Source organism: Talpa europaea (genome assembly GCF_964194135.1).
Source record: "Talpa europaea genome assembly, chromosome: 4".
NCBI lineage: Eukaryota > Metazoa > Chordata > Mammalia > Eulipotyphla > Talpidae > Talpa > Talpa europaea.
In genome coordinates this window covers 119019290-119031380 of record NC_140070.1, presented here as the reverse complement: position 1 = coordinate 119031380, position 12091 = coordinate 119019290, and the positions used below count along the sequence as shown (strand labels likewise).

At 35.7% G+C, this 12091-nt stretch overlaps 1 protein-coding gene across 1 annotated transcript; it reads right to left on the bottom strand.

Annotated features, from left to right (window-relative positions):
- Positions 1 to 8122: 8122 nt before the first annotated feature.
- DNAJC19 (DnaJ heat shock protein family (Hsp40) member C19) lies at positions 8123 to 11676 on the bottom strand (the record flags this gene model as incomplete). The annotated part of the gene is made up of 5 exons (XM_084230995.1): positions 11631 to 11676; positions 11486 to 11559; positions 10466 to 10545; positions 9587 to 9657; positions 8123 to 8193 (listed from the first exon to the last, which is right to left on the bottom strand). Exons 1-5 carry the CDS (start codon positions 11671 to 11673, stop codon positions 8123 to 8125), a joined length of 339 nt encoding a protein of 112 aa, XP_084087121.1. The 5' UTR covers positions 11674 to 11676.
- Positions 11677 to 12091: the final 415 nt, after the last annotated feature.

Here is a 12091-nt window from a genome sequence, read left to right as displayed (position 1 = left end):
CACTGAATTGTAATTTCATTAGTTTAGTCTGGAAACTGGTCTGTCTTAATGTGTCTCTTTTTAAATGCTGTATGTAGAGGGAGATCTGCAGACCACTGGAATACATTTGTTAAACTCATCTGCAGGGACACTGGGTGATATTGGCAGTGACTGTTCTACATTGAGGCTTTGTTTGGTTTATTTATTAAAGTGTACAGTATTTAAAAATCAAACATAGCTTTAGTTAAAACACTAAGCTGAATTAGTCATGTCCAGGCATAACCTAAACTACTGAAAAGATCAATTTCCAGAAGGTTTAATTCTGTATAATCTACATGTTAGTCTTCAGTAAGGTATCTTTTTTCTTTTTCCTTTTTTTCTTTTTCTTTTTTTTTCCTTTTTTTTTTTTTTTTTTTTGGATTTTGGTTGTTTGATGTGCAATATGTTTTTGTATGCAGGTAGTAAATAAACTTTGATCTTCCATTTGCTGATTTTTAACTTTCTACTTTTTATACCAATTGTTACAAAGTAGTTGGAGCTACTTATAGATGTAGAATAGTATCCTGACTGCTTTTTATAAAAGCATCTATACTTGCTCACAAATAGTATTAAAACTTGAGTTGGTCAGTTAATCATTTTATAATGATCCTCTGAAATCCCAGCACTTAGAATTTTAGATTAGGGCTTGCGAATTGATTAGTCATTTGTAGTTAGGAAAGTATTTGTACATAAAATTCCAATAAAAAGCAACTTTTAGAAGGCACTGCAGTTTTTAACCCAGAATGACTTTTGCCTTTGAGGTTTTGCAAATTATGATGAGCAATTTTTAAATAAGGATTAGGCCACCAGTTAGCTTTTTTTCTCAAGGAAATAATTTTGGAGGCGCTCATGTTAATGATTGAAAATAAAAGTTTTCAGTATATTTTTTGACAGATGACTTTAGCAAGATGAAGTACGTCGCAATGTTTTATTTAAAAAAACAATGGCACATAATTTTATGAAACAAATTATAAAATATCAAGTAATTGTGGATTTATGGGAGGGTTTTACCCCACAGTATTATGTGGACCACTGAACAATAATGACCACTTTTTGTCATTTGGCATCTGAAGTTTTTTATGTGCATAATTTGTGCTAATTTGTTATGTGCATAAAGATGTTGAATGATTTTAGTTGACAATGAGTGAAAGAAATTTCAGGGTGTTTAGAAATGTAGTGTTTGCCAGGTCAGTGAACATAAAAACCTGGCCCTCAATTTTATAGTTGAGGTTAAGATGTGATGGTATTAAAAACTTTTTGCTAAAATTCTGAAAACTGAGAATTTTTAAGGTATGATGCGACTAGTGCCATCCTTTCATTTTGAATAACATTACCAAGAAGTTGATGCCCTTAATTTTAAAAATCTTACTATGCATCCCTCCCAGAAGCAAGTAAAATTGTTGACTTTTTAATTTAGTTTTCTTTAATAATTGGATTATAGATTAGCTATAAGGTACATGAATTTTCATCATTTTCCCCAATGGTAAAAATGGTATAAAGAAAAAACTTAATCCACGTGTAGAATATATTGACTAAAATCCCTCTTCCATAAAGATTATTTCAGTGGGAATAGAAAGGGAAGAACTCAAGTGAATATAGCAGCAGCAGTTCTTTAAAACTAGTTACCACACTCTAGGAAATACTAAGATTTCATTATGTGCAAATGACTAAACTTCATGTGATTTCATTTAGATAGGCTCGCTTTGGGGAGGTAAATAGCACGTGCTGAGATTCAGAAGTGAAAAGCCTACTCCCCAAAGGTTAACTACCACCGTTGATTCAGATAGTCTTCCAAACTTATTTTAAGAGGGGTGCATATCTTTTTGGCCACTACATCAGTAAGACAAGGTGTTGCTGTGGGTTAGTTTGCCAGTATATACGAAAGAAAAACAATGAAGCAAATAATAAAAATCTAAAGGTCTTATGCAACTCAAATTCTGTTTCAGCACATATGTGAAATGAACTAAATCATGAAGTGTAGGAGCTGAGATTACAAACGGTGTCTTTGAGTTTGGGATCAATACTTTTAAGCTTTCAATAAAACTTTACTCCCAAAGTTTATGTGTATTATTAGGTTAGTCACCATTGGTAAAATTATAGTAGTGGTAAACAGAAAAGGTAATTTAAAATATGTGGAATTAAGCAGCATATCCTACTGGTGAACTCATGTAAACAGACATTGCTCAGGGCTGAGTGAGGTTATTTAAATAACACCGTTTTATAGGTAGGTGTGCAGATGCAAGCAAAAGAATCAAGGAACAGGGAAACTGAGCACTTAGTGATAACAAGGCAAACACAGCTAGTAGCTTTATAGTTTGGATCCCCTTTAATGCCAGCCATTTTTGTGCCTCTGGTTCTCATCACCTGTATGCTAAAGGTATTTTTGTAGCTGTTGCTGCTGTAAGACTAGTGTTAGGGTTTCTGCAGTTAGTATGTTAACTGAATGTTGCAGTTATACTGGAAAATAGTAGCATTTGTGTCCTCAGATTGACACTCTGAGGTTGAACTGCAGCTATTAGGATACTTAAGGCTGTTCCTATTATGAACTTAGATGAATAGAAAACTTGCTCTAATGTAGTAAGTTGTATGTTGGATGATTGCTGGTTATTCAACATGACAAAAGTGTAATTTACACTTGGTTCCTACTTGGATTTGAATTAGATCTTTGGGTTTGGCAAAAGGCAAAAAAAGTAGTGTATTGTAAAGTCTCATTCAATCTTTCTACCATTGCTTTTAGGGGTTTCAATCCCCTATATTCTCAAGTGAATTTGCCAACACCTTATTAGGATGTATGGTTAAATGGGTAGCAGTCATTTATAACTCATGATAAAACAGAGTACTTGGGTTTTGTTTTGGAAACTTGTAATAATGCAGTAATTACAGTCTACTATTGCTAAACTTTTGGCAACTGGTGGTAAATCCAAAACTCACTCAACCACTGGTTGAAAAATAAATTATGCTGAATCGTTGGAAACTACCAATAGTAGCCCATTTTTGACCCACAAAAGTGGCATTTTCCTGTTGATCAAGCTAATACTACATTTTCAAGTATAATCCTTTAATCCAGCAAAAATCCAATGTCCCCAAACCCTTTATGTTGATTTGGAGATGCATATAGTTTATAAGGAAATATATTCTCTTTTTGAAATGGGTTTATCAATGTTTCACTTTAGATTCAGGTTCATCTGTATTCTTTACATTTTTAAGTACTGAAGTAAGATGTGTAAAAATGCCCCTGGAGAAAGTGTTGCAGCATTGTAAAAGTGTTTCCATCTGTTTATTGGCCTTTTTCTTCCTTTGTTAATTTGAAAAGACGATGTTGGTAGAACAGAATTGGGAGGTGTGCTATCTTTTTTTTGAATTCCATCCAACTAGAAAGGACTAGACTAGTTGATCTCGAAAGGATTCCAGTATTGAGAATAGTTATATGTGGGACCCTGGGTAACAACTATTTTTAAGTACTTTCAAGAATCAGGCTGAATTAATCCCAGCCATTTTTTTTTTTTAAAGATTTATTTATTTATACATACAAGCACTGGGTGCAGTCAGAAGCGCGAGAGGGTGAGAGAATTCACCAGAGCCAGAGCAGGGAGCAGAGCAGGCAGAAGGACCGAAGCACACTGCTGAGGAGAGCAGCAGGTGGCAGGAGAGGTCTGTGCGCCATGTGAGACCCTCCTCTGGTGGCCGGGGAGCAGCCGGGGATCGAACTGGCGCTACAGAGGCTGCGGGCAGCTTTGCAACCCAGAGCTCAACCGCTGCGCCACCGGGGAGGCCCTAATCCCAGCCATTTCTAACTTGGCTTTATGTAATCTAATACACAAAACAAAGGCAAGATTATTTTTCACTTCAAGTTTTAAAAGCCCCACTGTTAAGCATACTGTTTAATAGTTTCTTAAAATTGTCTCAGTGATGCGTGTGTTATTTTTGGGGATGAAATTACAGGGATATTTTCTGAATGTTTTATACCCTATTAGTGGATTGTAACGTACCTACTGATTTTCTGATTTATAGGCCATTTTCATTATTAAAATTTTCCCTAGATTTCCCAAGATGAACCAGTTTATACTTAATTGTTGTCTGGAGCTTATTCCTCAAACTCATTTTTCAATTTGCTGTTTTCTGGTTGTAAAGAAATTTGTACACAATACATATGAAATTCTATTAACTGAAACAATACTAAGGAAACAGTGTTAAACATGTTCCAGATTAAACCTTAACACTAGACTCCCTTGTCATTGGGTTAGGAATAGATAACATTGAATAGAAGCTCTTCCTAATAAAGAATATAGGCTAAGGCAGTATGTGTCTCTAAGTAGTTACACAGCATTGGGAAGAACAGTTGCCAGCAACAAAATGCAGAGCTTAAGTCATTCAAGTTTTTGGGTACTCAAGCTCTAGGTTACTCTCAGCCCAGGATCCTTCAACCAAAAGCTAACTCTAGCATTTTTAAGTAGTGTTTGTTACTTTACACCAAGCTTATAGGGCTTTTCTCTTATTTGAAGATTATGAATTAATTTCTAATTTTCCATTGGAATTAACATGTTTACGGGATAACTTAAGCTTAATAACATGTGACCCTTCTGCACACTTCTGAATGCAGAACAAACTCTAGGTAATAACCAGTAGAAAGATGTCATATAACTTCTCAGTGAAACAACTCAGTATTCTAGTGTAAGGTATTGAAGCTTACAAAGTAAGTTGACTATTTCATTGAAGCGTTCCCCTTCAGTGAATTTTTTGAAACCTTACTTTAAAAAAAAAATTTTTGTTTATGTATACAAGAACTGGGGTGTAGATCAGTGGTGTGGGGATTGAGAGGATTCGCCAGAGACCAGAGTGGGGAGCAGAACAGGCATGTTGACTGAAATATACTGCTGAGGGGAGCAGTGGGTGAGACAGAAGAGGTCTGCCAGTTATCTCCTTGGCAGGGGCTCGAACTCACATTGCAGGGGTGATAGCTTGATAGCGCTGTGTCTTTAACCCCTGTGCCACCAAGAAAGCCCTGAAAACTTATTTCTGATGTAAGGTTTTTAAGGTAGAGCATAAATTTTCAGTATGCTGAATGCAGTATAGCATTTCAGTATGGCCATAGTTCAATAGTAACTTCAGCTTTTTTTTTTTTTCCTGTAACTTAAAATAAGCTTGTTATTTTCCAGTGGTTTTGCTGCCTCCTACTATTTACCGTTGTGATTTAGAACAAAGCAAATAATAGCATAAAAAGCCATATAACCAGACTTACAGACTGTCCAGAAATTACATAGGTATGGACTTATATTCATACAAGAGTTTTCTCTTTTTTAAGTTGGAATGGTTTTAGGTCAAGATACTGATCTGCATAACTAGATGATTTCTTTTAAAAACTTCCATAGTAATTGCCATAATTTGAAGTTTATGCAAAGAGAATTTGATACCTTCTGGAACCACTTACTACTGCCTATTTTCATGCCTAGTAAAGCAGTTTTTATAAAAAACAGTGGAGAATTTATCCAATAATACCAACCCAGATCTGCCAGTGAAGTCAAAAGGGGAGGCTGCCTATATAGCAACAGACGTCTCTGGTATGCCAGACCTAATGTTAGGAATTTCCCCAAATTATATGTTGAGGACTTGTTCTGACAAACCACAAATGAACCTAGTGGTAGAGATGACACCCAAGACAGTTTCACTCCCCTGTGCAAGCTTGGAAACCCCTTTGGCTTTGTTTCTTTATCCATAAAATTTGGAGAAATCTTCACAATTTTCAAATCGGCCATTCTTTTCCCTCTTAACAGATGAAGCAGGAGAACCCTAAACACACAGATGGTTTGCTCAAAGCTGGCTGACTGTTAATTTTGATTTGAAACCCGCACATCCTCTTTTCTCGTGGTGTGTTCAACCATAGTTTCTTTCCTTTTAAAAAAATTTAAGCACCCACTGATAAAAAGGGTCCAAGCTAGATGTGTAAAAAGTACAGACTCGAACTCAGTACCAACATCCCTGGGTTATCAAACTAGGTTTGAGGAAGATCAGCCTTCCACTACGTTGCTTTGTGTGTTACTTAACCTAAGCTTTAACCTGTAAAATGTACTTAAAAATGGTAACTAGTCTACTGGTATACAGGGAAAATGCTACCTCATGGTAAGTCAATAAATGTCAACATTAACACAGTATTTGGTAATAAAATAAATATTAAAAGATGAAGACCCTTGGGCCTCCCTGGTGGCGCAAGGGGTTAAGACGCAGCCTATGAAGCTATCCACCACCATTGCAGCACGAGTTTGATCCCCAGCCAGGGAGCTACCCACATGGTGCAGCTGCTCCCCTCAGCAGTGTATTTCAATATGCCTGTTCTGTTCCCCACTCTGGTGAATCCTCTTACCCCCACCACACTTCTGGCCTGTACCCCATTTCTTGTATGCATAAATAAATATTTTAAAAAAGAAAGATGAAGACCCTTTAAAGATCATAGTTGGGTCTACCCACAGTGATCTAAAGCCCTCATATAGATGACTTTTTCCAAAAAATATAAATTTGCCTAACAGATAATGCATTAGGGGTTTCTTTTACTTCAAAAAAGGATTACAGGAAATAAAAATGATTACTGTGAAAGAAAACTACTTTTGCCATGCTGCTTAGTATTTTAAAGTGCTTTCCACACAGTATGCTGTTTGCATTAAAACAATTTACATTGACAACATTTAAGTTTTCCTCTTTAGAGTTAATGATTTCGGGTATATTTTGCTTTTGTGTTTTAACACTATCTTCCCCTTAAGCTTTTGTTTGTAGAAACTTTGTTTTGATTTCTGAAAACGCTAAAATAAAAGTTAGTAAGCCAGAATACAGTTGATCCTCATTACCAGCAGATTCCTTACTTGGGATTTCACCTACTGGCTAACATTTCTAAATGCAACATCAGTCCTTGTGTTTTTCTGATCATTCATGGATGTGCCCAAAGTGTTGCTCTGCCTTGTTTGATCTTTCATACCATAAACAAGTGTCCTTTTTGTGATAAGTGTAGTATCAACATTTTCACATTTTTGTTGTTTCTTGGATAATTTGTTTAAAATGGCTTACAAATTCAGTTAATTGCTGCCTGATGCTCCTAAACCCAAGGCTGTGATGTGTTGGCATGACTTAGTGTTGTTGCTGGCTGTGAGTTCAGTGTTAATGAATTGAGATGAAATGTGTCTTTAAATAGAAAAACAAAACAAGGTTATATATTGATTGGTTGACAAAAACTATTTTGATGGGGCTCACAGGAATGTTTATTTTCCTTAGGACAGTGGTTTAGTACAACTTTACAGAATGTAACTTCTAATAAAAATCAGCTGTACTTTCATGCCTCATTGCCCCTGGAAGTAACTGAAAAGATTTATCCTACACAAGAAACCTGACTGCTTAGGCTAAATCAACAAATGGACTTTATTGTATTTTAGAAAAGGAAATATGATATACCTCAACTACATCAGACTAAATATTGGTTATCACAGAATATTTAAAACAAGTCCTCTGATTGAGATCCTTAAATATTTTGTTAGATTAATAGCAAATTAATTTATATGTCAGTTATCAAGTTTTTAATGCATGAAATGTGAATTTTGACAGTGGTATTATATACCTAAATACTTTCTTAGGTCAAATTTGTGTCTAGAGCTAAATTTAAGGTGTCAAGCAACTGGCTTAGTTTCTGTGTACCTTTAATAACTTTTCCTATATGAATTAAGTCATGTTTTCCACATGGTACTTTCATTGCCAGTTCATTGGTCTCCCATTAAGACTGGGGAACTTACTGAAAACAGAAATTTTATGTTCACTGTGCCTTCAAGTAGGTACAAAATTTAATGAGTAATGAACAGTATTGTTATTCAAATTGCATTTGTTTATCCATAACTGAGTATTAATGTCCAAATATTTATGATTTACAAATAGCCTGATTTATATTTGCATCAGTTACTTATAATGATCTAAAGCCCTCATATGGGGCTCAATTTAAACAAAATCTTATCCAAAGGCTTTTAGTTTATGCTAAATCATTTTTAAGATTTATAGCTTTGAAGCATTTTATTAAAAAGTTGGTATTTATACATAAACAGCTAAGAACTTAAAATTCATTGTAACATTTACTTCATTTTTTGGCTTGACCTTCTAGTAAATCTTTAGCTTCATTGATTTTGGCTGCTATATAAGGAGATCCTCCTATAGAAAGAAAAAAGCAATAGTTATGGATTCTCAATTTATGATTTATTCACAAATCTCTGCTTATCTGAAAGGTGAAAATTAGTAGAAATGTTACTTTGACTTTTTAAAAAAATGACTAACACTACATACAACTGGATCACCAAATACATGGTAATATAGATGTGACCAATGGGAAATGAGGTGATTCATGAGGGGGATTTCCATAAAAAAAATGGCACATTCTTAAAAAGCATAAACATTCAAAAAAGGAGGGGGGCTTAAAATGACTGAAACAGCATAAGTTAACTATTCATGATGAGTACAAGCCATTAGTGAACACCAGGTTTTCACTGTGTTAATTTAAAACCATTGTGTTCTCAGAGGCTGCTTTTGTTGGAAAGGCCCTACTTCATTTTGGATGCTTATTTCTGTCCTTAAGTTTTTTCCTGTTACTATTTCTTCATAATGTCATCTATAGCTTATTTCCTACTAATGTGCTGGGACAGTGATTCTTAAAGTATGGTCCTCGGTACATTAAGCATCAGCATTAATAGGCAGGTTGGTACAAATACAAATTTGTGGAAACCAAGCTAGACCTGCTGAATCAGAAAAGAGGCTATGAAGTTAGATAGTGAACAGTCACATCCCTGTAACAACTCAAAGCCTTTCTTAATGAGAGTCTTCTATGAAAGTAAAAGGAGCACTGGAACATGAATTCTGTGATTTTATATGTTGGTACACCAAGGAATTACTTGCTTTTAACACAGCTAAGCCTTAGATATGTCTCAAACTCTTAAATAGATTCTGTAGTTTCTAACTAGGTAACCTCTAGTTCAAATGTCTAAATGGACAGGGAAGAATTACATTTTTACTTTCTTGAAATTTATCACCTCATTTAAGAATGCAGACCAGGTAAGAAGGGACTGACTTATTGGTGGTGGGCATAGTATGACACAGAGTTGGTGAAGAGAAATTGTACACCTGAAGTCTATGCAGTGTTGAAAACTAAAGTTAGTTCAATAAAAAGGAAAAAAAAAAAGTTTCCCATAAAGATGAAAAAAAAATGTAGACCCAAATGTAGACCCCCCAAAAAAACCCCAAAAACATTGTAGTAGCAGTATTAACACTGTTAGAATCACATTTTAATCCAATTGCAGATCTGTAAACATAACTAATCTGTAAACATAACTAAGTAACACAATTTTTTAATCACAGTAACTAGATCCAATTATTACTGTAGAAATGTTTTCACAAAGAATTTGTACTTTTAAGACACCAAAAGCAAATTGAGTCTCCAGTGCTCACTACAGATTGAGGCATTTTCTCTATAACTAAGATGACATAAAATCATCCATTCATAGCAGCTAGTCATTCCAACAACATGTGTAACAAGAGTGTAATAACTACTTACCCTTGTCTGGATGATTTAAAAGCATAATTCGTCGATGAGCATCTCTTATTTTTCCTTTATTGGCAGTAGGGCTAATTTAAAAAGGAAATGGTACGTACTTCAGACTTCTTGTGGATCACATAAAATAACTACAAAAGGCCAGTTAAAGATATTGTGAAACTGGGCCTCCCCGATGGCACAGCGGTTGAGCGCTGGGTTGCGAAGCTGCCCGCAGCCTCTGCAGCGCCAGTTCGATCCCTGGCTGCTTCCCGGCCACCGGAGAAGGGTCCCACGTGGCGTGCAGACCTCTCCCGCGGCCTGCTGCTCCCCTCAGCAGTGTACTTCAGTCCTTCTGCTTACTCTGCTCCCCGCTCTGGTTCTGGTGAATTCTCTCACCCTACCACGCTTCTGACTGTACCCAGTGCTTATATATATATAAATAAATAAATAAATAAATCTTTAAAAAAAAGATTGTGAAACTATTATAACATGAAACAACAGTATGAAAAGCTTTTTAGGAATCTTTTCCTTAACATAAGATGATACTCTGAATCAGGGAATGAAATTGCTCAATAAAAATAGAGTTAAACGATGATAATCACGATAATAGTCTTGGAAAGGATGGCATGTTTAGGTATTTTAAATGCAGCATTTTACCACAAAAAGTGATATATTTTAGAGAATGTCATTGAGGACTGTAATTATGTAATTATCTAAAATCTCTCAATGAGTTAAAAAGTGGCTATGTGCCAGTGTGCCTTCTCATTGGACTCCTGTGGGAGTGTTAAGACCTTAAAAACGATAATACAGTAACTATCACCTAACAAAAGAGAGAAGGCCTTTAATATATTCACTCATAGGTTTCCAGTTGTAGAAAAACGAAATTATAAGTTATCTTACCTTACACCTAATATTAATGCTGCTTCCCGTTTTGTCATTTTTGGTTCAAATCCACCTCTGTAATAGCCACCACTGAAAGCCTGAAAAAAAGTTGCTTTAAAATATTAACATTCATAGAACCAGTAGAAAAACAGACTTTCCAGAGAACTTTAAGGGTAATTCCCATGGAATTTTAGCTTTATAAGTAGTGATAAATACTTTACTGATCATTATACTGATCACTTATTCCCAGGCAGCGTTGAAAACATAAGAGAACAGTGCCTCAAAGCCACTTCTAAGAGTGAAGGGAATGTTATTCCAAGTTAACCATGGTCTAGAATTTTTAGTTAACCAAGTTAACCATGGTCTAAAAATTTACCTCAAAACATGAATGTATTTTTGAACAAGATGTTCCCCAAGAAGAGGATTTAGAAATCTTTCAAAACAAATGGTTCAAGGCAACTAGTAAAACTTCTAAGACTGATATGTACTGACAAACTCAGGCTATAGAGTCTTCTCACTTTCTGTCACAAATCATGTAAGTAAAGCCATCATCCTATTCCATCACATTCAATCACAATAAAAAGTGAACACTCAATAGTCTTGTCAAATTCTTTCTGAACTGTAATCACCATACTCTATAGCCCAGTCAACTGCAGTACTACCCAAGTATGGAGTGCCAGAGCTACACAGTAAGAATGGATCACTTTAGATCCCTAATCCCGCTATACTTGCCATGCAGGGCAGATGAAGGAGGTCAAGAATGTTGACGGTGATGCCAAAGTTAATAGAATATGAACAATAAAGTGATTAATTTTATATGGCATTGTTAACATCTCTACCCTAATTCTTTTTCAAATACATTTGATTTTTTAGCAGCGCCATCACAAAGCTCAGAATTTCTAAATCCTGTGTGAAGCAAAGAGGGGGGGATCAAAGCAATCACTTAGAACTTTATGTATGTTTGGAAATTTACCCTCAAGTGTGGCTCTAGGCTTCATACACAAGTAGCAAAGAATTAGAAAAAAATGTAAATCTTACAGATTTTGGTAGGCTTTGAAAAACTTGTTTTACTTGAGGCTCCATATGCTTCATGGCTTGCAAAACATAGCGGCCTAAAAACAAAAGCAACACAATAAACAAATCCCCAATCTCTCCTACTTCCACCCCAAAGGCATAAACAAACCTGCAAATCCTGCAGCAGCAATGGTCAGTCCAACTGCTACCATGGTACTGGCCTGGTAAGGGAAAGCAGAGTAAATACTTAAGTAGTCCCTATTCGTCCCTGTGATGCACACATTCTTGCATCCCAACTCATTACAAAGTTTATTTCAACAGAACAACTTTCTGGGTGATCCTTTCAAAATCATAGCATCTTTGGTAACAGCCAATGCATTGTCAAGGTATGTGATTTTCACTATGGAAGAAAAATGCTTGTCGACTTGCTTGCTATTTTTATGAGCTGTGGAAAAGGCAGATGTCTCTCCCTTTGAAAACCTTTCACCTTCGGGTTTTGTCCCTCATGATTACAGGAGACAATCACTGCTAGCAACAGCCACCGGTACAGATAGAGCAAAGTGGAGAAAGTGCTGTGAATACTTGTTAAGCTGACGGCAAATATAATCAAGTTCCGTTTCCACTAATTTC